Source organism: Chenopodium quinoa, unplaced genomic scaffold (assembly GCF_001683475.1).
Source record: "Chenopodium quinoa cultivar QQ74 unplaced genomic scaffold, ASM168347v1, whole genome shotgun sequence".
Classification (NCBI taxonomy): Eukaryota; Viridiplantae; Streptophyta; class Magnoliopsida; order Caryophyllales; family Amaranthaceae; genus Chenopodium; species Chenopodium quinoa.
The window spans coordinates 7,987,312-8,013,806 of NW_018742418.1; the positions used below are offsets into that span (position 1 = coordinate 7,987,312).

Below are 26,495 nucleotides of genomic sequence, written 5' to 3' on the forward strand. Positions count from 1 at the left end.
TACAATTGACAATTAACAATAATGAAATCAGATTTAACAAAATCAAACAAGAATTTATCGAAGAAGGGCTAAGAATCCAAATACATAGATATAACACTTCAGCACATTCTCGATTCGTTGTCTCATGCAACTTTTTGAGTGAATTCGTCACCGCTTCATAAATTTGGGAGAAAGAAAATTCTTGTTCTGATTTCATAACCTGAATCCGAGCCATAAACAATACTAACCTCGCACAACTAGAGACCCTATTAAGTGCAGATAAAACCTTGTCTTTCGAATGAGTTCGAAAAACCTTGTATTTCGAAGGAGATCAAAAAAACCTTGTCTTTCGAAGGGTAAGATTGAAGTTTTCCACCGGTGAAATCCGATGGAATCCCCTTCAAAATTAACAATGGAGGCTAGAGTTTAGGAGAGAGAAGAAAGAGAGAGAAAGGAGGCTAGGGTTTTTTTTTCATGCATGTTATTATTAAATAAGGCTTGATTTAATGGTAAAGTTTACGTCTCATAATCATAAGATTATGATATCAAACTTCATTAAAGAATATCATGGTTAATTATTAGTGGAGTTATCAACCAGTAATAATTGGTCTAATGGTAAAATTGTATCTCATAAGCAAGTTTAAGATTGTATGATCAAAGTCCATTAGACATATTTAGAGATAGTGGTGATTCTCTTTTCTTTCCCCCACTTTTAAGGGGCCTTCTCTGCTAATTCAAACCATATGGACTTATGTAACTTTCCGATTAGGTAGGCTGCCTCCTCTCCTTACCTACAAAAAATTTATTATTTAGTGGAATTAAATAAAATATTAATTACAATATACAACATCCAAATAGAGGTGACAATGTCATTTGGACCGATTTCAGTTCAATTAAGACTCATTTGAGTTGTTTTCATGATCGGACCAAATTATGTCCAATTAAATTATTTCTAATTCTATGGCCATGATACTTACTTTAATAAAATAATTATTATTAGAACACATTTATTTTCAGGTTAGTTCGGTTCATGTCAAATAGTGTAAAGTAAGTACGGGTGTACAATTCGAATTTCAAGTCAAGTAAATCGGGTATATAGTCAATTTTGCATTGTCTATATAGTTAATCCGTTAATTGCAGCATAAGAGCTTTTATGCTTTTCGATACACATTTTATATCGCTAGTATCTTTAATTCTACTTCAGTAAAAGTTATAGAAAGTTAATATTGGAAGTTTGTAAAGAATCTAATTAAACCTCGCATTACCATAAATCATAAAAGGCGGTCATATAAGTGTGTAAATAGTTTAAAATTTTAATATTGCAATTTAAAATTGATAAAATACAAAATATTAAAATGATCAAGATTTACCAAATATTTTCACACAAACTATAGAGGTGACGACTGACCCATTCATCCATACAAGCAAAATCCTTACTTTAATTCTAGTCTTCTACGTACATATCTCATATCTAGACTTTTATATGAGTACATATTGCCAATTATAGGACTAACAACGTGGCTTATCTTAAATTTCGTATAAGTTATTTTTTCTTGCGAATACATAGCTTGCAAATTCAATTATTCTTGGGGTTATTTTTTATTTTTTAAATCTACAATATAAATCATGTCTGAGTTAATTTTTAGGCCACTGAAATTCTCAACAGGATAGACTTTCCAACACATACTATAGCCTCCTAACAAGCTGCTTTCTGTAACCCAATAAATATTGACCAATGCATTTCATTTAAAGTGGAGAAGTTTCACATAATCTAACATTACATTGTATCGTCCTGTATATTAAAGCCTGAAACACAATTTCAATTAACGGCAATTTTGTTGGGGAATATGGTTACCGGGTCACAAAAATACAACGAAAATGGATAAGTGAACACTTCAAGGCGTGAACATAATCACTTTCCCAAAGTAATATTTCGACCCTAATTAAACACACCAGGTATTATGAAATTACTAGGAAATACAACGAAGACAATCACAATAGTGTGTAGTATATTTGTGATCTAATGTAAAATAAACTTTGAGTAATTATGTTGACGATAATTGGAGACTTGCAATAGGTTTCAAAAAGAAAAGTTTAAAGACAGATTTCTTGAAGTACTAATCATCATATGTTATAAAACATATATATGTGAAGCAATAACCAAGGCCAAACAACGCAAGACAAACTGACGTTAACCGTCACTCAGAAATGCTAGCCAAACGTCACTAAGCATTATATGCATGAAACAATAATTCAAGCCAAACATCACAATGAAACTAACTGACACAAGTCCACACAACCGTCAAAATACCATGCATATCAAAACATCATGAAGTCAAACCATGCATACCAAACATCAGAGTGTCAATGGGGCGCTGCGGATGTTGGCCTTCTCATCCCCATCTCCATCTAAAATTTTCATCCCCATTTCTGTGGCGGGTTTAAAATTTATCCCCATCCCCGCCCCGACGGATACAATTTCAAAACCATTCCCGCCCCAACCCCTACTTTGATATCCACCCCATCTAATCCCCACCTAAGACCTGCCTAATCCCCACCTTCCAAATACATAATCCTTCATAATTAATAAAAATTGCAAAAAGAAAAAAATTACTATTACACATTTTTTTGTTTATCATATAAGTGTATTACAAATATTATATTTACTATTTTATTTTACATAATTTTTTTCATAAAATAGTATAAAATATATAATTTTGTTTTTAAAAATATATGGATGTGGGGATGGGGCGGGTACGAAGTTGTATAGGTGGGGATGGGGCGGGTACGAAGTGGGGCGGGTAGGGCGGGGCAGAGCGGGTACAATCTAAAATCCACCCCCGTCCCATCACCCGCCAAACCAAGACCATCCCCGTCCCGTTGGGGCCACCAATCCACAAACCCACAAATCACCCACAAACAAACCACCAATTACCATCACAACCGTATATATTAAAAAGAATGATTAAATCACAAAATAAAATCAGAAGAACAAGAAACATACCTTAATTCGACCACCAAAATCCGCGAAATTGGGTTTACGAGGTCAAATTCGTCCATGAAAACTCTAGATCTAGAGTTTTCATGGTCGAATTTGACTTGAAAAGCTTTGTTTTTGGCAAATTTGTTGTTGTTAGTGTCGGTATTAGTGGTTTTGGGTGAGAAGGAGGACGAGGAGGGAGATGGAGTTATTGTTGGTGTCGATGTTGGTGGTTTTGGGTGAGAAGGAGAACGAGAGGACGAGGAGGGAGAAAGAGTTGTTGGTGTCGGTTATGGCGGTTTTGGGTGAGAAGGAGAGGACGAGATGAGGAGGGAGGAGGAAAACAGAGAAGAGGGAGAAGGAGGAAAGAGGAGGGAGGAGGGAAAACAGAGAAGAGGGAGAAGGAGGAAAGAGAAGAGGAGAAAACAGAGAAGAGGGGGAGGAGGAAAACAGAAGGACAGAGAAGAGGGAGAGCAGAGAGCACGAAGAGGAAGGAGAAGAGAATAGGAGAGGAGAGAGAAAGAGAAGGAGAAAAGGGAAAGAAATAGGCGCATTTCTCCTTTGTTTTATTTTTATCAAATTATATTCTGAGGAATATTCCATCGGAAATTTCCGATGGATTTTTATTCCGTCGGAATATATGGTATTTTCGACGGAATAATTTCGTCAGAATTTTCCGACGGACTTTAATTCCGCCGGAAAATTAACTTTCCGACGAAAAATTCCGTCAAAAATTTCCGACGGAATATAATTTCGCCGGAATGTTAACTTTCCGGCGGAATATTCCGTCGGAAATTTCTGACGGAATATAATTCCGTCGGAAAATAACCTTTCCGTCGGAATACCCTATATATTCCGACGGATTTTTTTCCCGTCACAATTGCGTCGTAAATTTCCGACGGAAAAAAATTCCGTCGAAAATTCTGATTTTTCCGACGGAAATGTGTCCGTCGGAAACAGTCCGTTGGAAAACAACCTTTTTCTAGTAGTGTATAATTAACATGACCAAGTCTTAAATTCCATAGAGAAGTATTGTCATTAACAACATACACAACATCATTCAAAGTATTACAAATACTTAACTTAAACATATTGTTAAACAAATAACCAAATCCTACAAATTGACCATCTTTAGACAAAATAAACTTATCTGACTCGAAAACCATTTTAAAACCTAATCGATTCAAGATCCCACCAGATACAAGATTTCTCTTAAATTTGGGAGCAAACAACACATCTCTTAAAATAAGAGATTTGCCCGACCTAGAAACTAGTTCAATTTGTCTATTGCCAAGCACCTTTGCAGTAGAGTCATTGCCTATATAGAGTTTTGCGGTAAAAGTCTTGAACAATGATCTATCTTTGCACACTTAATCCCTCAATCCGAATATGGAAATTTAATCCCTCAAGATTAATATCTTTTTTTCTATGCTTTAAACCATTCTTAAAGTCTTTTCAAGAGAAAGACAATTCGTCTAATATAGATGACCCTATAAAAGTCTCATCAAGATTAATTTCATGTTGCCTAAGACACCCTAAAATCCTTTGAACCTCATGATATTGTTCCATGACCGGCCGACTATCAACAAACTTATAATTGTTAAATTACTAACAAGGAATTTCTTGCTAGATGCACCATCGGCCATATATTTCGACTTTAAGTCTTCCCAAAATATTTTAGCGGAATCATGAAACAAATAAATATTAAACAACTCATTTGACATACCGTTCAAGATGTGCCCACGACAAATGTAATCGTCATTCTCCCACTTGTTGCGTTTCCTAGTGACCTCCAATGCCTCGTTTTCCTCCTCCGTTGGCTTTAGAGATGTGAGAACATACGCCACTCCAAGTGAGATCTATAGAAAATACATCTTTTTCTGCCATCTTCGAAAATCAACTCCTTCAAACTTGTCTAACTTTTGAAAGTTTGATGTCAATTCTTTCACCGTTGCTATCTTTGTAGGAAATTATTACTTTGGATTGTTGGGGAATGTAGTTATCGGGTCACAAAAATGCAACAAAAATGGACAAATTAACACTTCAAGTCGTGAATAAAATCACTTTTCCAAAGTAATATTTCGACCCTAATCAAACACACCGGGTATCACAAAATTATTAGGAGATACAACGGAGACAATCACAATAATGTGTAAGTATATTTGTGATCTAATTGTAAAACAAACTTTGAATAATTAGGATGATGATAATTTGGGACTTGCAAAAGGTTTGCAGAGAAAAGTCTTAAAACAGATTTCTTGAAGTACTAATCATCATATGTTAATAAAACATATATATATGAAGCAATAACCAAGGCCAAACAACGCAAGACAAACTGACGTTAACCGTCACTCAAAAATGCAAGCCAAACGTCACTAAGCATTTAAGCAATATGCATGAAACAATAATTCAAGCCAAACATCACAATGAAACTAACTGACACAAGTACACACAACCGTCAAAATACCATGCATATCAAAACATCATGAAGTCAAACCATGCATACCAAACATCATGAAGTAACTAACATGCATAACCATCACTTGGTATTGTTTGGCCACAACCGTCACTTACTATTGTTTGGCCATACAAGCCAAATGACACAAAGCATTGTACAGCCAAACCATACAATTAAAACCGAAGACAACAGTCAATTAACACATGAAAGTGTTCCATATTGAGAAAAGAGAAGAGTGTCAAACACTTTATAAGGCTAAGGGGATACTCCTCCTATCGCCATATGATTTTGGGATGGAACCTCCTTTGAACTTGTGAAGATGACTCTCTCTCTCTTAATTTGCGAGTGCGGTCCAAACCCGTATTTAATAAATATCTACAAAATATAATGTAAGTAAAACTATAATACGAGTATATTTTTATTTTTGTAATTAATTAGATGAAAGTACTAATTGATTAGCTAGATATTAATGCATGAGATGTGTATACTTCAAAGATTTTTAAAAAAATGCATGTACAATAACAAATTACAAGAACATATATATATATATATATACATGTAAAAATAAAAAAATAAAAGTACGATGAACATTACAAGAACACTTGAAAACAAACATTCAAATTAAAAATGGCCTTGAAAAGCACAAATAAGCTCAAATAAGACCAATGGGTTGATGGTAAAATCATTATATAATATTAGGCACATCACTAATGCATTAATGTTTCGGTTAGTTCTTCAATTATCCATACTTTGGTTCAGGTTTTTAATTTGAAAATAGGCCTAACCGTACTATTTTAGTTCGATCACTCGCATTTTAAGTTTGGTTTTATCGATTTTTGAATCAGGTTTTGATTTTTTGCACACCCCAATCTGATAGGTGAAGGTGCATACGAATTAGATCGATTTGTTTTGTATGTTACTAAAAAAAAAAAAAAAAAAAAAAAAAAAAAAAAAAAAAAAAGAATTTTGATGAGTTAGTAATGAATATTGTTAAGGGTAAATGTGTTGCGAATTTTTTAAAAATTGAGGAAGTAATTATGTAAAACAGTGGAAAATAAAATAATACTCCTGGTAGAGTTTTTTTTTTTTTTTTTTTTTTTGGCAGAATCTGGTAGATAATGTTAGCTTGTAGATAAGGTTTTAATATATGAACCGATCATTACTCGTTCTCGTAGAAACATACAAATGGATAAGATATGAATTAAAAAACGTGGGCGATTACAACCATAAAGTGCGGTAGATGAAGGACAAGATGTACAAAGTATTTGATTGGTGGTCTTTGTGCTAGCTTTTTATTTTGTCAAATGCAACGGAAAATATCGTATGCAAATTATTGCTTCCACAATTCTCTAACATACAACCCTCCTCAATCATGCATGTTATCATCAAGTAAAACTTGTTTTAGTGGAAAAATTTGCATCTTACAATAATTAGATTTAGTGAAAAAGTTATCAACTAGTAATAAGTAGTCTAGTAACAAAGATTATATCTCACAAGTTTAAGGTTATATGATCAATGTCCATCCCAGTTACTTTTGGAGGTAGTGGAGATTTTCATTTCTTTCCTACCACCCCCACACTCTTTTCATTCCAAGTAGGTAGGCTGCCTCCTCCCTTAAATTACCTGCAAAAAAATTATTAATTGATTATATTTTTTTTTTTTTAAAAAACATATTAATTGTGAACAAATACAATATATAACATAAAATAGGGGTGACAGTCATCTCATTTGGATCGATATTAGTCCAATTAAGACTCATTCGAGTTGTTTTCGTGATCGGATCAAATTATGTCGGATAATTTTCGATTTTATGGCCATGATACTTATTTTAATACAATAATCATTATTAGAACACAGTTATTATCAGGTTAGTTCAGATCATGTCAAATAGTGTCAAATAATTAGGACTTTTAGGAGTGTAGAGTTCGGTTTTAAAGAAAAGTAATCGGGAATCTGAGTCAATTTTGTATTGTCTATATATTTAATCCATTAATTGCAATATTGGAGTTTTTGGGATTTCCAATGCACATTTTATACGGAGTATTGCTAACACCTTTAACTTACTTTTGTATAGGTTATAGAAAGTTAATATTGTGAATGTATATATCGAGAAAAATCTAATACAACCCTCCGTAAAAAAAATTAAAAAAATAAAATCCCACATTACCATGTTTTTCTAACACATAAATTACAAAAGATCGTCCACTAAGTGTGTAAATAGTATGAAAATTTTAATGTTACAATTTAAAAAACCGATAAAATACAAAATATAAAAATGACCAAGATTTACCAAATATTTTCATACAATGGTCATTTACCCATTTATCCATACAAAATCCTTACTTTAACCCTAGGCTTCTACGTACATATCTCCTATCTAGACTTTTAGTGATAAGATGGCATACATATGTCCAATTACACGAGTAACAACGCTGCTTATTGATAGAATATATAAAACGATCTTGATACCATGTAAAAGTGATGAAAAGCTAGCTTGTAGTCTGTGGAGAACAGAAAACGCTTGTATTACAAAGTGGATTGATTCTTTGATACCGAATTTTATATTTTTCAGATGAACAACTTTAATTATTTAATTTCAGTTTTCGTTAATTCAAAAATAAACTAATGAGATTGGGTACTATTTTAATTAATCAAGAACAAAATCAAAGAAAGTAATTGATCAATTTACATAGACTAGGACCAATTAGAGATCATATTAAAATTGGCGACTGTTAAATTTCGAGACAATATGAAATTGGCAATAGTAGGAGTTACTCCTCTACCTTATAAAGTGGAACCATCTCTCCTCTTTTTCCAATGTGGGACACTCACAAGTGGACTACAATGGGTTTCAACACTCCTCCTCACTTGTGAGTGTCCTTAGAAATTCAGAGCTAACTGGAAAGACCAGATCAATTAATCCTCTTAGGGGTTGGACATCATGTCGAGGTAAATCCTTATCCGTAGCGATTAAATACCCAATTTAGAAGAGACCCGCAACCCATACTCTGATACCATGTTAAATTTCGAGACAATATGTATGAAATGGACCTGGGAACCCGAATAAGGAGGAGGAGAGTTTGGTCGTCCACAAACAAGGCTTAGGAGCTTTCATACTAAAACCAATTGGCAGTAGTAGGAGTAACTCCTCTACCTTATAATGTGGATCCATCTCCTCTTTCTTCAATGTGAGACACTCACAAGTGGGTTATGTTTAGGGTAAAAATTACCCTAGCCACGTAGCCTAAACATAAGCTGACACGTGTCAGCCTCAAAAGGGCCCAATGAGATCAAATCCCTGGCTGACACGTGACACCTTAACCCTAAGAAGGGGAACTGATCCCCTTGCCCTATAAATAGAGATGTTTAGGGTAAAAATTACCCTAGCCATGTGGCCCAATCATAAGCTGACACGTGTCAGCCTCAGAAGGGCCCAATGGGATCCAATCCCTGGCTGACACGTGGCACCTTAACCCTTAAAAGGGGAACTGATCCCCTTGCCCTATAAATAGAGGAAAATCCTTATTTATTAGGCATTCATAAATTTCTAAACACACAAACACAAAAACCGAGCAATATAATTGCAGAATTCTCTCTGAATCAGAAGGAAAATACCTTTTACATTCCGTACTATACTCCTTATACGCGTTCTAACTTGATCGTCGGAGGCAGAACTCCACCCAACCGGGGTTTCGTGGTTTTGCAGGTACAGACAGCCGGACGCGTATTCTCGGTATTGTAACCCTCCCGTAGGATACATAAAAACCCCGAAACAGGTTACAATGGGTTTCAACAACGACAACAAATAAATTACCTCATTTAAATCTTCAGGCTTGTTGAGGGATTTTGTTCCTTCACATTATTATTTTCTTCGAGCTTCAAATTTGATGTAAATTAATGGAAGAAAGCAAAGGGGAGGGGAGGGGAGGGGAGTAGAGAGAATTGAGGTGAAAATCGGTTAAAATTCGATGATTCGGGACAAATATATAATCAGGTATGACCAAGATTTACGAAAAATCTATAAAAGTGATTACCTATAAATTGGTACAAAAATTTACCTTCCAGGCTTTAACATATCTCTTATATAGTGTTTCAGTTAAATAAAATCATCATAAATATATGGCTTCAACATATCTCATACCTAGACTTTCAGTTAAATAAAGTCATACTTATTTGACATTTGTCCAGATATGCAAGGAACATATCACATCGTAGTATCTTTCATATATATTGTTACTTCCATATTTCTTAAATAGTCTCCAAATTCAATTAGTTTTTGGTTTTTAACCCTTAATAGAATGTTTCTACAGCGGTCGTTTGAAATATAACTACACTATTATTCCAATGATAAACAATATGAGAAATTTATTTTTTTTAAATATAAAATTAACACAATTAATATTCTAATATCTACAACGCAAATATAATATTTGAATATTTTAATCCAACATAAATAATATGACTTCTAATTGTTTTTTTTAGGTCATTTAAGAGTTAAGCTCGAAACGGCTACATTGTCGCCAACATTAGCTAAATTCTAGCGAGGTTTATGAGCATAAGATTTGGCTCCAAATGTAGCTCAACTAGCCTACTCTCCGACCCGGCGGGAACATCAGATACGAGTATTCATCAACATTATTTTCGGTTCACTCTAGTAAAAGAAGACTATAGCCGATAAATTAGGGTGAAGAATATGACTTGTTTATTATTAATCAATAGGTAGAGTATTTATACAAAATCTACACTCATAAGATAGTAAACAATCTTCCTAACAGATATACTATAATAATTATATATCCTAGAGATATATTCACTAAATAATATCTTTAACATAAATAAACCTGAATATATTATTCTCACGATAATATCAATATGGAAAATATATCACTCATATATTTTCCAATATGATTTGATCTCATATCTCTAACAATAGCATTGGGTAATAAAGAAGTTTTTACCATTCTTGAACATTTTGCCAAAGTAGTCTTTAGAAATAAAGACTGTAACAGACACAATTAAAAAGACATATCTTCACCAAAATGGGAGTTCCTCCTTTAGCCTATACATACATAAACTATAGGAGAAATTTATTGAAACATAGATTATAAGCACCACGTACATTGACACATGCAAGTGCCAAATCTACATATTTGCGGCTAAAAATGGGAAAGTTGACTTCTTCTTAAAAGTAACAGGGAATGGCGAATCTTTGGCGACTCCCAAACGTCCGTCGTCAAGAATAGTAACATCTTTACACTCCTTAAGATCATCGTAATCATCATCATCTTGTCCTTCATCATCATCGTCATCATCGGAAGTTTTGATTTTTTTGGACTTGGACATGAACTTGGACTTATACGTGAACTCGAGTAAGTGACAAAACTTAATGTTGTACACATTCTCACCAGCATCAGATTTTTCAGCAAAGAAAGCATAAGTAGGTTTGAACGGCCCTTCAACACCGACAATAATGCGCGATTGGTCGTTGGCATCACTCGGCGCCACCCACCACCGCAAAGGCATAAAGCCACAGAAGGGGACGAGAGGCTTGAAGGTTAATTGGAGGGGAAGTGAGGTCGAAAGGTGGAATACTCTATACTGCGACAAGATCTCCAAGGGCATGCCATCTTCTCCGGAATGCGCAGTGCCAACGTATGCAGGGCAGATTTGGCCGGGTTTAACTAGACCATCTACAATAAGGCCGCCAGTGTTTTTCGAGTGTGGAAGGATGTAATACTGGCCGCCATTTTGTAGTGGATTACCGTCCGTGTCTAGGACAAGATCGGCGGAACTAGGAGAAGGAGAGAGAACGAAGAGAAGAAGAGTGATTGCAGTAACTGGGAGGAGAAAGGAAGCCATATTTTGTTTTAGTTGAGGGTGGCATGCATGACAAATGAATATGGAAGGGTGCTATATGTAGAACTAAAAGAGTAATGTAAGGAGAGGAAATTTTGAAAAAGAAAGTTACACGTACATCTATGGTAAAGCTCATGCACGATGACATATGCGAATACTCTCTTTGTCTCCTTAAGACTGCTTTATTGTCTTATGTCCCCTTTGTACGTTATAGGGAAGGTAAAGTTGAAGTATGTGAGATAGATAGCGAAGAAAATTAGTGAGACTAAAATAAAGGTTGTGAGAGTAAAGTAGTGGTTCACACCAGTGCGAAATAAACACGAAAAGACATCCAAAAATGAGCTGAGAAATGGGCTGTTGAATTACAGTGTTCCAAAACAACACATTATGCGTCCCACTGGAAAAAAAAATAAAAAAAAAAATTACAAGGGTAAAAGGCAATTCATTTAATTGCCATATGGATTTAAAAATGTAAGTGATTTCATCAATTGATTTTGGTTCCAACATTATTGTCCTCTCACCTTTCCTTGACCATACATATCTTATCTAGAACACAAGTTATCCAATGAATTTCCGTTTCTCAATGTGATGTGTTATATAATATCAATTTTTTTTTTTTTTATTAATATATAATTGAATAGGTAATATGTATGTAATTGAAAATATTAATGGCAAATGTATGTCTTGAAGAATGTGTTAAAAATTGACAATACTCGTATATTTTATGACAGATGGAGTAAGAATGATCAAGACAAGCATGCTCGCCCAACATGTATGAATTTTCAGATTTTTTTAATTTCCACTACGAGTCCACTATCAAGCTAGAATTATTCTAAAAACAATAAACTCCAATATTTCATATCTATGAAGTTTACTTTCTCTAATTTTTTTAAACTAAGTGTTAAAACTTAAAGAGACTGTGTCTTAGAAAATTCAAATAAATATAACACATTCATCCTTCTCATTCTTCTCGTTTTAAAATCTTTTTTATTGAATCATGATCTATATATGTATACACTTTATAAAGCCCTTTTCAAGAGAGAAACACGAAACACATATAATACATGCAACATACCTAATGTTGTGTAACATATGTTTGTAAATAGTTTCATCCCTAAGATGATTGTGAGGTTTTCATGAAAAAAGGACCTGTATGATCAATATTGCACTAAAACACATTATTTTCGTCCTCCAGGAATTTGTAATAACAGTGGCAACACGGCCAAAACAAAAGAAGTATTGATTTTTTTTATTTTTTTATTTTTTTTAAGCCATAAACTTTGAAATTAAAAATGACTGAGAAATTAGGGGATATTGACAAGTGTTAGAATTGTCAATTTATCTCTACACTATCTCTCCCACTCTTTATTGACTTGTTTAATTTCGTAAGTATTAAGTAGTACAAGTAAATGACCATGGCTCGAGTCGGGCTAAGATCATGTTAAATATAATCTTGTTCTTCTTACCCAAAAATATATCAATAACTAAAAACAAAAAAAGGTTGATATTTAATTTGTACATGACCACTTATTAAATATAATCTTGTTCTACATCTGCCACACTTGTGGTCGACGAAATTTTCGAGTGTAATTGTCCACGTTTTTTTTAGGCCAGCTCATTACAATGAAAGCTAAGTTTTGGCCACCCTAACACGTCGACAGTTGGACTCTAGAAACAACCTTCCTGTCTTCTTAGTAGACTAAATTAATTTCAGGATGTGATGTCTCTGAAAATCTAATTTATTTAGTTCACCAAAAAAAAAAAAAAAAATTAATGATAATAATAAATAAAAAAAATAATGGGTGCTATGTGTAAAGATTTGAAATCTAGGCATCTCTATGATTCAATTTATAAATAGTTTTAGTATCCACATTTTTTTTTCGAAAGATTTCGTATCCATTAGATAATTACGGAGTAAAATTTACTTACTTTTACGGAATATTAACTTTCTTTAAAATTTTATTGGTTTCAATGTTAACGAATCACTTTCTCTGTATTTTAATTATTCATTGATCCAACCGGCGCTAAAATTTATGAGGGTACTAATAGACCATATTAATAATGGACAATGTAATAACCAATGCTAAGTTTTGCATATTATTACTCCATTGTCCATTCCCCAATTGAGATTTTCTTGTAGTCCTTGACATGAGGAAAGGAAAAATGAAAGGGGCAATGGGCTAGGGAATGGATTATCCGGCTAGCTTTTTTTCACTAGTAGAAAAACACAAATGCGTATCGGTATAAATCCCCCTATCGCATCGATTTTGAACAAAAATAGAAACATTAGCACCGGTTCAAAACCAGTGCAATTCTTAGTTTTTAGCACCGGTTAACCTGTGCGAATTAATATTTGTGCTAAAAAGCATTGCCACGCTTATTTTTTTTGGTATTAATAACAACTGGCACCGGTTAACCGATGCCATTAATCTGTATATATATTTTTTTTGGCAATAATAATAATATTAATACTAATAATAATAATAATAATAATAAACTTGTACATCCGCATTAATTCTACCATTATTATAATATATTATAATAACAATAATAATTATAATTATTATAATTATTATTGTTATAATAATAATAATAATAATAATTTCTAAATTGAAATAATAACAACAATACATAGATATTAATAATCCCAAATGCAATACAATAAAGTGTCACATTTACGATTCCTCAAAAAAAAAAAGTGTCGTATTTACAAACAATACTAATTAATAATGTAGGTAAAAAGTTAACAAAATCTAAATTCAAAATAGAAGTGACATTTACAAATTAATGGTGATGAAAGACGTCAACATGTCTCGAACTTCATTAAGTTCCTTACTTGTCTACGGACCTTCCTTTTGTACCTTGCAAAACTTGGAATAGACAAAAATTATGTTAGAATTAATTACTTAGGTTATGCATGTATAAATACATTTTTAAAAAATTAAATACCAAACTTGATTTATTATAAGTAGCTCAAATATATAGAATGTTTCTATTATTTGTAAGTATAAACAAGCAAGTAATAGTCAAATTCGTGCATTTACAAGTTCACTTAGGCAAAAATGGCCTAAAATGGCATGTAACAGCTACTAACGTTTCCAAACTTTTCTTTTCATTCTAAATTTCAATCCAATGACTTATACTAAGCTTATATACCATGTTTCTATTATTGATAACCATAAACAAGCAACTAGGAGTCCAATTCATGCTTTTCCAAGTTCACTTGGGCAAAAATGGCCTAAAATGGAATGTAATAGCTTATAACGTTCCCAAAATTGTTATTTTCTTTCTAAATTTTAATCCAATGAGTTATACTAAGCTTATATACCAAGTTTGTATTGTTGGTAATTATCAATAAGCAATTAGGAGTCAAATTCATGCATTTACAAGTTTCGTTGGGAAAAAATGGCCCAAATAAGGCTTATACGACTTCTACTTTGCCTATTTTCTACATTTCATATCAAATGAACTCATTCTTTCTCATAACATGTCCATATTACTTAGTTTTAGGCGTCTAAGGCTTGAAATCACATGAAACCAACAATTTACCAAGTGTTAGGACGCATTTTCATCCAAAATGACCCAAATAAAGCCTATATGACTTCTACTTTGCCTATTTTCTACATTTCTTATCAAATGACCTCATTCTTTCTTATAACATGTCAATATTACTTAGTTTTAAGCGGCTAAGGCTTGAAATCACATGAAAAGAGCAATTTAACTAAGTCAATGGCATACCTCATCAAGCTGTAGTGTGTCCATACAACGACTCAATATGTCAAACATGAATCTCATCACGTATAGGCCACAATCAACTCCGTTATCCTGTTGTGCGCACTAGCATAGGAACAAAGTACATGAATCAAACGTGCATAGAAAATTAGCAACATCTTACGCATTGTTTATTACGAAAATCACAATATCATGTGGCATTACCATCGGGGATTTCCATGTAGGACCCTGAGGAGCTCGACAATTTAGCTTCTTCATAACACTATAGAAAAGTAAGTTCAAATTTGATTAGAATGAATAATAAATGAGTTAGGTAATGATAATCAACACTAGGTAGCTATATTTACTTTTGTAGTATGACCTTCACGAGCAACTTTTTTGGTTGAGGCAATCAAGCTGAATCAAATAGGAAGATTCTGTTATTGGAAACACAAATCACCATAAGGGTCTAATTCAAAATACATAAATTCACAATAGACAAACAATCAATAATATGGAGTCAACATATAAACAGGGGAAACGGTTGAATTTGACAAGGTTAGACGTACTCCTCATAACATGGGGCGTATATGAACTTGTCTCCCGCACGCACTGATTCCTTAATACTCTGTTCAACATAGTACATCACTTCAGGGTGGTTATCTAAGATTCTAGTAGAGGAGGTCTGCTAGGGGCATAACCTCCCAACTTAACAAGGAGAATCAATGTCACGTGAGTGCTCCTGTAGTGCTCTACATGCATGATAATAGAATATTAATGGAAAAATGAAGGATAATCACCACTAATCTGAATAACATAATTTAAGCAGCATTGAATTACCTCATGAATGTTTGAATGAGACAAATGATAAGCATTGAACCACTTAGAAATTCCTTCACATCTTCTTTGCTAATCCATGTAATTGCATCCTCATCATAGTGTAACAATGCCTTAGGTAGTGCAACTTCAATGGGATTGTCACTAGGCAACAGACTAACATGATTGTCTAGAAAAGTTAAATCCTTAGAGAACGATTGAAGGACCGTGCCTCCAACAAATGGAGTAGCTTGCATGGTTGAACCTCTCGAAGAGTTCTTCTTCGACGCTCGTTCACTCTTCGACCGTTGTTCACTCATCTTCTTTATAGGTTGATCAATGCTTTTAGGCTTCTCCACCCTCCTTCTCTTTGAAGTTTGGCTTTTATTCTAAATCTGATAAAACATAACACGTTATTAGTTGTAATAGAAACCCATCCAATTCTAAGGAAGACAACCGCGCAAAGCAGCAGCCAAGGCCGCTGCAGCCGAGGCCGCAACAGCCTAGACAGCCGCAACATAGGCAGAAGCTTCCAAGGCCGAAGCAGCGCAGGCCGCAACAACCCAGGCAGGCGCAGCCCTGGCCGTAGCAGCCCAGGTACAGCTGCACAGGCCGCAGCAGCTAGGCAGCGGAGATGGGGGCCAGGGAGTCTTGAGTTAAGGCAGAATTTTTGTATTTTTTTTTTTTTTGAGGAAAAGTGAGTGAGTGCATATTGGTAATTCAACACAAAATCTGAAAACCTTACCTCGTTGATCAACCTTACCCAAGCACGTGGCCATTGCACAAAGCTACCTTTTGAGTCCCAAAGTGTAGTAGTCCAATCCTCCTCTATGGGCACTAGTAGTTGGATGTCATGGAACCCCACAATCACAGAATTAATTTCGACCGAGTAATGTTGTGGCCTAAGCGATCGGAAATGTACCGTATCATAGGCGGTTGTGCACTAGCATACGCCACCAAATGCAAATCTCCACTGTTTGATAGCCCCGGGTGTAGAAGTGCACAATGGGTCTCTTCCTACACTAATTTGGAAGATCACTTATAAGAACCAAACATATCACAAGGGGTCTTTTCCTACACAATTGATAATGTATCGAAATTCACTATGCTAGAGCTAAACAAATCACTTGTAAATCTGGAAATTCATGAGGTGTTGGATTATCAAGCTCCCTCGAGTCCGCATGTGTAGGAGTACTAACCTGCAATAGTAAATTAATAATGCCACCTTAGATCTCACGTAACTCAATATGCCCAAATTAATAAATTTGAAACTACCTCATGTATCTCATCTTTTCCATGTATCTCATCTTCTCCTTGTCCTTGTGGGTGACTACATGAGTCGACCGATGTAGTCGAGGGGAACGACAAGCTCGGTAAGTTCATTTGCTTCGCCCAAGTATTGAATTCACCTACTATCTCGTTGCGTACTTGTTCCTTAATTGATGCCACCTTGGCATCCAAGTCATGTGGTGAGTTAACACTTGCTCGAGATCTTCCTGATTTGGTGTATTCTGCACCCATCACCTTTTCCCATCCTAGCAATGTCCTTCCCGAACCTACTACCCGTCCTAGATAGTAGGACTTTCCCAAAGCCAAGGTGAAAGGGTCTTTCTCTACAATTGGGACGAGCTTGCCTTCAACCAGTTCTTCAGTGTACTCAAGCTGTAGCAAAAACAAAAAGGTAACATAAATATTGTAAATATTTTTGTATAGTGATATTTATGAAAAAGCTTCATAAAGTTCACAAGTTCAATAGTTAGCTTACAAGTTTATCTGCCATTTTTTTGATTTCCGGAGCCTTGATGACCCATTTTCCGATTTCCTTGTCAAGCGCATGCAGATAACAAAGGAAATCGCCAGCACGACTCACCAACGTAGTGATCGTGGAATCAGAGGGTTCTTTGGATAACCCTAGAAGCGAAGTGGGGTATACTCCTTCCTTGACCCACGTTTCCCTCCATTCACCAAATGTCTTAGACCTCATGTGATGGGTGTACAGCCTCTGCAATGCATTTTTTGAATTTTGCTCCCGCAATTCCTACATAATTAGAAATGTTAGTATCATTACTTCAAAAAGAGTCAATATATTATACAATTGTCATCAGATTTACCCAAACTTACAATTGCTTCCTTTTGAATTCTTTGAAGAAAGAAAGCTTCCTAATCATCCTTCGATACGCTTGGCCATTTTTGCCACGGGAGTTGGTCTTCCTCGATAACTTCGTCATTTCCACCTCCATTATCCTTTCCTTTGCAAGCTTTCTTCTTCTTTGGTTTTCTCACAACTTTCTTAGTGATCCATCTACGAACTAAGGTGGTCTTAAAGCCTCTGAATCATTCCGCTATTAAAGATTCAAACACCCTTCGCTTGGCGTCATCATTAGGATTATTAAACAGACTCTGCAAGCACAAATAAAAGCAATTATTAGTTTCTCCTTTCAAACAACAGTAAGGTGAAGGTATTTATAATTGTGTAAATGTGCCAACAAAACACTTGCCTTTGTATCATCCCAAAATGTTTGGATCAAGCCTGGAGGTACTTGCCGCCAACCAAGTGAAATGGAGATTTTGCGCGCACATATGCCCACTCGAACAACATATTTCCGACGCCATTTGCCCGTAGGTTGGCCTACCTTGTCATACTCCAAGACCATGGGACCGGCGGGTTTCTTAAAACTTGTCGTCGGACCCTTACCCTTTTTCTAAGTCGGTGCCTTTACCCCCTCTCCACCACCTGTGCTGTTCATTTGACGTTATCCTTGGCTTTGAGTTTGAGGAGTAGGATTCTCACCAACCATCTCAGAAACTGCATTTTCAATAGGAGGCGCACGTTCAACTGAAATTTCAAATTCATCAAGTCTACGCTCAAACTCATCCTGAGCCTGATCTTCTGGCTCACCCAAATCATTCTCCTTGTTGACATCATAAAGCTCGTCCTCATCCTCATTCACATCATCATCATCATCCTCCACGTACTCTACACATTTAAGGTCCTCTTCGTCCTCTATGAGATATAAACACCTGCCATTACAAACATAACACGTTATTATTTGTAATAGAAATAAATTTGTTAGGTAAAGTTATAATCAAATATAAATTTATGAATTATAATACAAATCAACATAGAAAATGGGCAAGTAAGTTAACATATAGGTCATTTTTATTCCATTATCACCAAAATGACTATCTGAATCACCTAACTTGTGATTTTATGATACTGTCAACACTTAAAATATTATATCCTATCATATTTAACATGTTTTGAGAGTAACTTCATTTATTTAAAAGAAAATGTGAAAAATGGGCAAGTAAGTTAACACTTTCATTCATTTTCACCAAAATAATTCTTTAAATCACCTAACTTGTGATTTTATAATACTTCAACGCCTACAATGTCAAAATCACAAATAATAGTACCTCAATCTAATATTCCTTCGTTGTGGTCTGATCGCATATAATTTGCTTGGTCGTCTTTGTCATTTGGTACAACAGGTCTAGGAACAGTGAAAGGTGTTGAATCATCAAACGCATCATATTCTTTCTCATCCTCAACATCTCCAATGTCTAGGATTCTTCTTTTTCCGGCTAGCACAATAGACCATTTTGAATCGACTGGATCAATTACGTAGAACACTTGCTTAGCTTGAGATGCAAGGATGAATGGTTTCGTACTATCATTCAGGTTGCTAAGATCTACAAGAGTAAAGTCATCATATTTGACGTTACGCCTGATATTATCAACCCACTTACACTGGAAAAGAGCAACCATGAAATCACACTAATCAAGCTCCCATATTTCTTGAATTCGACCATAGTATGACAATTTTACATCAACGGGTGATTTATCCTTAGCACTTGAAAACTCCCTTGACGATGTCATAAGCGCTACACCACGGTTTTGGGGCGAGGAAGATTTCAAATCCTGACGCTTAGTCCAAAAAGTGTACCCATTTATGTCATATTTCTCAAATGAGCGAACATCATCCCTAAGACCATAAGCAAGCCACCATAATGTATCAGTGACAGTCTCATCCAATCGACCCATCACTCGATCAGGAAACCAACTCACAAACCTCTTATTATGCAACTACATCAGTGCCCTTTCACCTTTCGATGGAAATTCCTCACGCAAACTAGCCATGTGCTCGTCTAAATATGGGTGAACATCTGCAACATGGTGCAACACATATAGGTGTGCTTGTAAGAACTTATCTCAGTCAGGTGACATTCGTTTCGACCCGATTGTGACATGACCATCAAGTCTCCCTTCATGTCGAGAAGTAGGAAGACCAATAGGTTCAGCAACGGCTATATAGTCGACCACAAAATTACCAATCTCCTCATCCACGGTCCCTTGAATCATACTTCCTTCCAGGTGAGCCAGATTCCTTACTTTATTTTGTAATGTATCCATGTGTCTTTCAAAGGATAGCACCACCTCATGAACACTGGACCGCACAACATAATCTCACGAACCAAATGAAAAGTCAAATGTACCATTATGTCAAAAAATGAGGGTGGGAAATACATCTCAAATTTGCACAAAGTCACAACCACATCCACCTGCAAAGCACGCATCAAGTGTACAAGGATCAAGCACTTTGCTGCATATTGTATTGAAAAACAAACAAAGGCTCGTAATAGCTTCCCTCACGTGCTTCAGTAAAATACCACATATTGCAATTGGTAGGAATACTTGCATCATAATGTGACAATCATGGGATTTCATACTTGTCAGCTTTAATTCTCCATTTAAGGATACAAATCTTTTCATGTTAGATGTGTACCCTGATGGAACCTTAATGTCATCCAGACATGCACAAAACATCTGTTTTTCTACCCTTGACAATGTGTAGCAAGCCGAAGATAAATAAGCCTTTTCATCCTTGCCTTTACCCTCATATTTGTTCTTCGACACATCCATGGCCTCTCCCTTTTCCTTTCCCTTTCCCTTGCTCTTCCCCTTCCCTTTTTTCGAAACAATTTCATTTTCCTTTTCCTGTTCCTTTCCCTTTCTAACCTTTTCCTGAGCCCACAATTCTGGACGAACCCCCATCTTTTCCAAATCTAACCGTGCACCCTTTCCATCCTTTATTTTGCCTTGAATATTCATCAGCGTTCCCACAAGAGCATCACACACATTCTTCTTTATATGCATTATATCAAGACAGTGCCTAACGTCATGCTCTTTCCAGTACGGAAGTTTCCAAAAGATTGATTCTTTTTTAAAGAGAACAGTTAAGTCCGCAACTTTTTCTGTTTTTCCAAATACTGTTCGTATACCCTTAACTCGAGCATAAACCTCCTCACCAGTCAATGGCCTAGGCGTAGTCCCCTCTTCCACTGTCCCATCAAAAGCCTTTTTTCTGCCTACGGTACGGGTGATCGCGCCTGAGCAACCTTCGGGTCCGCACGTACACCTCTTTGTGAGAATGATCAAGGTGTATGCTTGGTGTGTCATCAATACAAATGGGGCATGCTTTTTTTCCTTTGATCTTGTACCCAAACAAGTTGCCATATGTAGGAAAATCATTAATGATCCACATAAGAGCTGCACGGAATGTGAACATCTCATTCTTATGAGCATCAAAAACGGAAACCTCTTCATCCCACATCTTTCTCAAATAGTCAACAAGTGGCGCAAGATAAACATCTATGTCGTTTCCAGGTTGCTTTGGCCCCATTATTAGCAGTGAAAGCATTACATACTTACGGGCATGCACAACCAAGGAGGCAACTTGTAGATCACTAAAAGTACCGGTCATGTGCTGTGTTGGGTACTAAGAGTGCCAAATAGATTCATCCCGTCCGTGCACAACCCAAGCCTTAAATTTCTGACTTCATCACCAAATTTCCCAAACTTCATATCAATGTTCAATTCTTCCATAGCGGGGAGTCAGCTGGATGCTTCAACATTCTGTTTTTCTTTCTTCCCTTTGCATGCCACCTCAAGTTTTTAGCGTCTTTTGGTGTTGAAAATAGACGCTTAAACCTTGGAATAATGGGAAGATTCCACAACACCTTAGCAGGAGGTCCCTTTGTACCGGCATTGCAACTCATGCGCTTGTAGCGCGACTTCTTGCATCGTGGACACTCCTCCAATTGTTCATATTCATTTCTATAAAGAAATACAATCATTAGGACATGCATGTATCTTCTTATACTCCAAACCGAATGGACACATGAGCTTCTTTCCATAATAGTAAGACTTAGGAATTTCATTCCCATCAGGTAACATCTCACTTAACGCGGTCAACAAAGAAGTAAAACTAGTGTCCGTCCACCCATGCTTCGACTTAATGTTAAAAAGTGTTAGCACGGTTGATAGTTTGGAGTATTTTTTGCACCCAGGATACAAAGGCTTTTTAGAAGCCTCCGATAATGACTCAAACACGTCACCTTTAACATCATGCATCATCTCATCCACCTGATCATCCTCAAATCCATTCTCATCACCATTATCAATAATATATTCATCATTCCCGTATTCCTCGTCCACACGAATCTCATTTCTTTTATCATGCACATCATTCCCATCAGCATCCCCACTATACTCTCCTTCTTCACCGCGCCAAATCCACACATGGTATTTAAGCTTAAACCCACGACAGGTTACATGATCTCTAATGATTTCAACACTATTGACCACCTTCACATTTTACAATCAACACAAGGACAATAGAGGCAATCGACACCATTCTGCTCTGATAAGATGAAGCCCTTTCGCAAAACTCTTAAACCCCATAAAAGAATTCCAATGTATCACGTCTACCATACATCCAACCACAATCCTTCTCCATTTAATAAATTGTCTCTAAACATAGCAACATATTATGAATAATGTATAATTGCTACATATATTATGTAAATCAAATTCAAACACACACCATGCATATACCATTCATATAGTGAAAAAATGCATGGATCCAAAGGGTCCTTATCACTCTAACCTAACCCATCCTTGAACGTCTAATCTCACTAGTGAATGTATGTCGACTTTCCAATTTTAAGGAAAATTCGGCAACATTTCCCCCTAGTTCTCCAAGTTCACGATGTAGATAATTACTTACCCACATATGTACCCAGAGAACATGGTGAGGAAATGGTAAGCCAAGATGTTCCTTAAAATCGAAAAAAGAAGACATACATTCACCACCTAAGTGAGAGTAAACTTTTAAGAACAGTCCCAACAGGGGACTATTCAAGACTTTCTCTTAATGAGAAAGCCCTGAACGGGTATCTAGGCATATGATGATGCAAACATTCTATATATATAGTTGCATTTATTTGTTATTAAACAATACACAAGTTGTAATAGCATGAAAAAACTTTTATTAACTAGATAAAGAGAAAGAAATATAACTTAGTAAATTTTATAATTCATACCAATGTATCAAGTACAATGGATATACACTTTCTAACTTCCCACTTGAGCTAAAAATGTAGTCTTCAAGCTAAACTTGAGCTTCAAATATGAATCTATAAAAATAAAAAAAAATAAACAAAACTTAGTAATTAATTAATACCTACATACATTGCTAAAGTATAACGCATCCTTAATCAAACTAACAATTGCTAATCACTAATTTATTTAAAATTAAGAGTAATTAATGTAATTTCACTAATTTATTCACTAATTTATAACACAATTGCTAATCACTAATTCAACCACATTATATTTTACATACCAAAATTCAACTAACTAACAAGGTTACTAATCTCTAATTTATTCAAAATTTCTCATTAAACCACCTAAAATTCACAGAAACATATAATATAGACAATTTAAGTAGCAACCAAAATTGGGGTTAAATTATATTGAAACCCTAGCTAACTTTAGTTTGCTCATGTGCTCAATAATTGTTTAAAATGTAAAATAAAATATAGGTAGAGAATTGAAAATAATTGTTCAAAATGCCCAACAAAATTAAAACTAACCCTAGATGGAAGTGGTGAAGATATCCACCATAATTGGAAGTGGAAGGGGAAGAGAGCTGGAGGGCAGAGGACGGCGGCTGCACGCAGGTGGTCGGTGGAGCAGGCGGCTGTGGTGGATGTCGGGGCTACTCCTTTGCATGCGCTGCTAAAATGAAGAGGGAAGAGGACTTCGCGGTGGTCGTTGGAGGACGCAGCTGTGGTGGAAAGGATTTTGGTGCAGGTGGCGGAAGTGGTTGAAGGGGTACCCGTGCGCACAGGTGGTGACTGTGGTGGAGGAAGGTGGTGGATTCAAGAGAAGGGATAAATGAAAAATGCATGGGAAAATGAAAAATGAAAAGCAAGGGGAAAGAAAGAGAAAGAAGAGAAAGCCCGGTCTTTTTTTAATAAAAAATTCGCACTGGTTTGAACCGGTGCTAATAACATCATTTTGCACCGGTTTGGTTTGAACCGATGCGATTACTCTTTCACTCAATCCCGCATATTTTTTTCGCACCGATTTCTAAAAACTGGTGCGCATTTTGCGGTGCTCATTTATGTTTTCTACTGGTGTTTTTTTTTTCTTTTTTTTATAAGAAGAAAAAGGATTTCATTAATGAAAGATAGCCAAATGGCACTTGTAAATAATTCCTAGGAAAATTAGAATTCCAACACAAGTAGAAATCACCTTAGAACTAGATACATCGCAGATTCGATCAACGGTCGCCTTAATAAAAAAAAAACTTCATCTGAATTAATACAATATGTGAGTTAGCACTAACTCGGCTTGAGATCCACTAATGAATAGTTGTTTGAGTGAAAATACTCATATGGTCTTCTAGATGCTTGCGGAGATTATGAAACCATAAATCTTCAATGTTCGGAAGACAAACCAAAAAAGAAATTAAATTAACCCTAATAGAATAACCACCATCTCAAAGATGGGATCCATTTATTGAAAGAAATTAAAAAGTTTTTTGGGGCTTACCACCGGTAAAAACACCGTTGGTAGCCCCTACAAAGATTCACAAAAGAGACCAGAAGAAAAGAGATGAAAGAGAAAGAGAAAAAGGAGAAGAGTGAAGGAAAATCTTCAAAAAAACAGAAAAAATCTAGCAATAGAGGCTAGAAAAACCCTCTCAAGGGAAAAACCCTAGAGGGAACCAGAAAAACCCTCCAAGGAGAAACCCTAGAGGAAACCTTAATTTTTTAATTTCTTTATTGATAAATGTTACTATCATAATGATTATCCGGCTAAGGCTAATAGATTTAATACAAATTTGTTTACTCCCTTTGTTCCTATTTTTTTCCCATTTAACTTTTCATGGTCTGCAAAACACACGTATTGAATTAATAAACGTAATAAAATAGAGAAAAAAAAAACAATAATACTATTCTTAATAATCTCTCCCTCCCTTGCTCCAAAAACTCAACACACAATTGCTGCTAACTTTAACAATCATATTGCGATGGACTTGGATTTGGATTAGTTAAACTCGACACACTTTTTTAGTTAATCTAATTGCATTTTCACACTACAAATGGAGATACTATGCCCATATAAATAGACTTACAACTCTAAAAACTAACAAGCTATAAAGTAGGAACTAATAAACAAGTGGGGAACTAATAAACACTGTACTCCACACTAACTCAAGCTAAGTACTTTGAATTACGTTCTAATAATAAAATTGATATTTAGGAAAATAGTATGCCACTAAAGTTCACTAGTTTTAGAGCACTAACTAACAAAACGTATATATCTCCATACAATCTTTGATCGATGTAATTAAAATGGAAATATATATGCATAACACATGCAAGTTGCATGGGAATTAAAACCCTTGATTTGAAAAGTTGAAATAATATACAACTTCAATTCAATGGTTGATGATACCATTATTTGGCTTGTATACACCTTCATGAAAAGAGGGGTTTGATTCAATGAAGTATCCTTTCTACTTCTTTAGTAGTCCATGCAATTACTAAAATACATATCGGTCAATATTGACCCTTTTCTACACTGTATAATTATGTATAGCTAGCTAAGCTACCTATACGTACTCACTATTTAATCTTGGAGCATAATAGATAATCTTCATATACACTAGGTATAAACATGTGAGATTATATTCATCTACTACAAGTTCATTATAATACTCCCTTGTTTTTTTTAAAAGTGTTACAATTATATTTTTGGGTAAACTACTCCTTCCGTCTCTATTTATTTGTCCCGTTGCAAATATTTGAATCTAATTTTAAAAACTTTTGAACACAAAATCCATTATTCTATCAAAGATAACGTTTGCATGTGGGATATAACATAATCGACAGATTCAACACAGGCTAGTCAGGAGGTGGAATTAGCAACAATATCTAAACTAAACAGCAGAAGAATAAATAGAAACAAAAAAATGTCACAACTTAATTTGTACTTGTTTGTAAATGTAAATGCAAAATTTGAATGAATTTTAGTATTTTGTTGAAAGAAAGAAGATTTTAATGATGTTAGAATGAAGGTTTATTTGAGAAATTGGAGAGAGAAATGAACTTGAAATTTTGATTTTTTTTTAAGGCTCAATTTCATTATATATAAAGTCACACCTATTCATATTATTTTGGTTTACGACATATATGTTATTTTGCTTTAATTTGTTATATAAGTTTAAGTTCCATGAGCTTGGTACTCTAGGATTACCTAATACTAAACTGAGAAAGTACGTAAACAAAAAACTTTTGTTTCTTTATTACAAAATCACTCGACCGTATCTATACGCAAAG

The 26,495-nt window shown here is 35.2% G+C and overlaps 1 protein-coding gene across 1 annotated transcript; it reads right to left on the bottom strand.

Annotated features, from left to right (window-relative positions):
* Positions 1–10,559: 10,559 nt before the first annotated feature.
* LOC110714386 (factor Xa inhibitor BuXI-like) lies at positions 10,560–11,276 on the bottom strand. Its single transcript, XM_021892895.1, has 2 exons — positions 10,823–11,276; positions 10,560–10,708 (listed from the first exon to the last, which is right to left on the bottom strand). Exons 1-2 carry the CDS (start codon positions 11,274–11,276, stop codon positions 10,560–10,562), a joined length of 603 nt encoding a protein of 200 aa, XP_021748587.1.
* Positions 11,277–26,495: the final 15,219 nt, after the last annotated feature.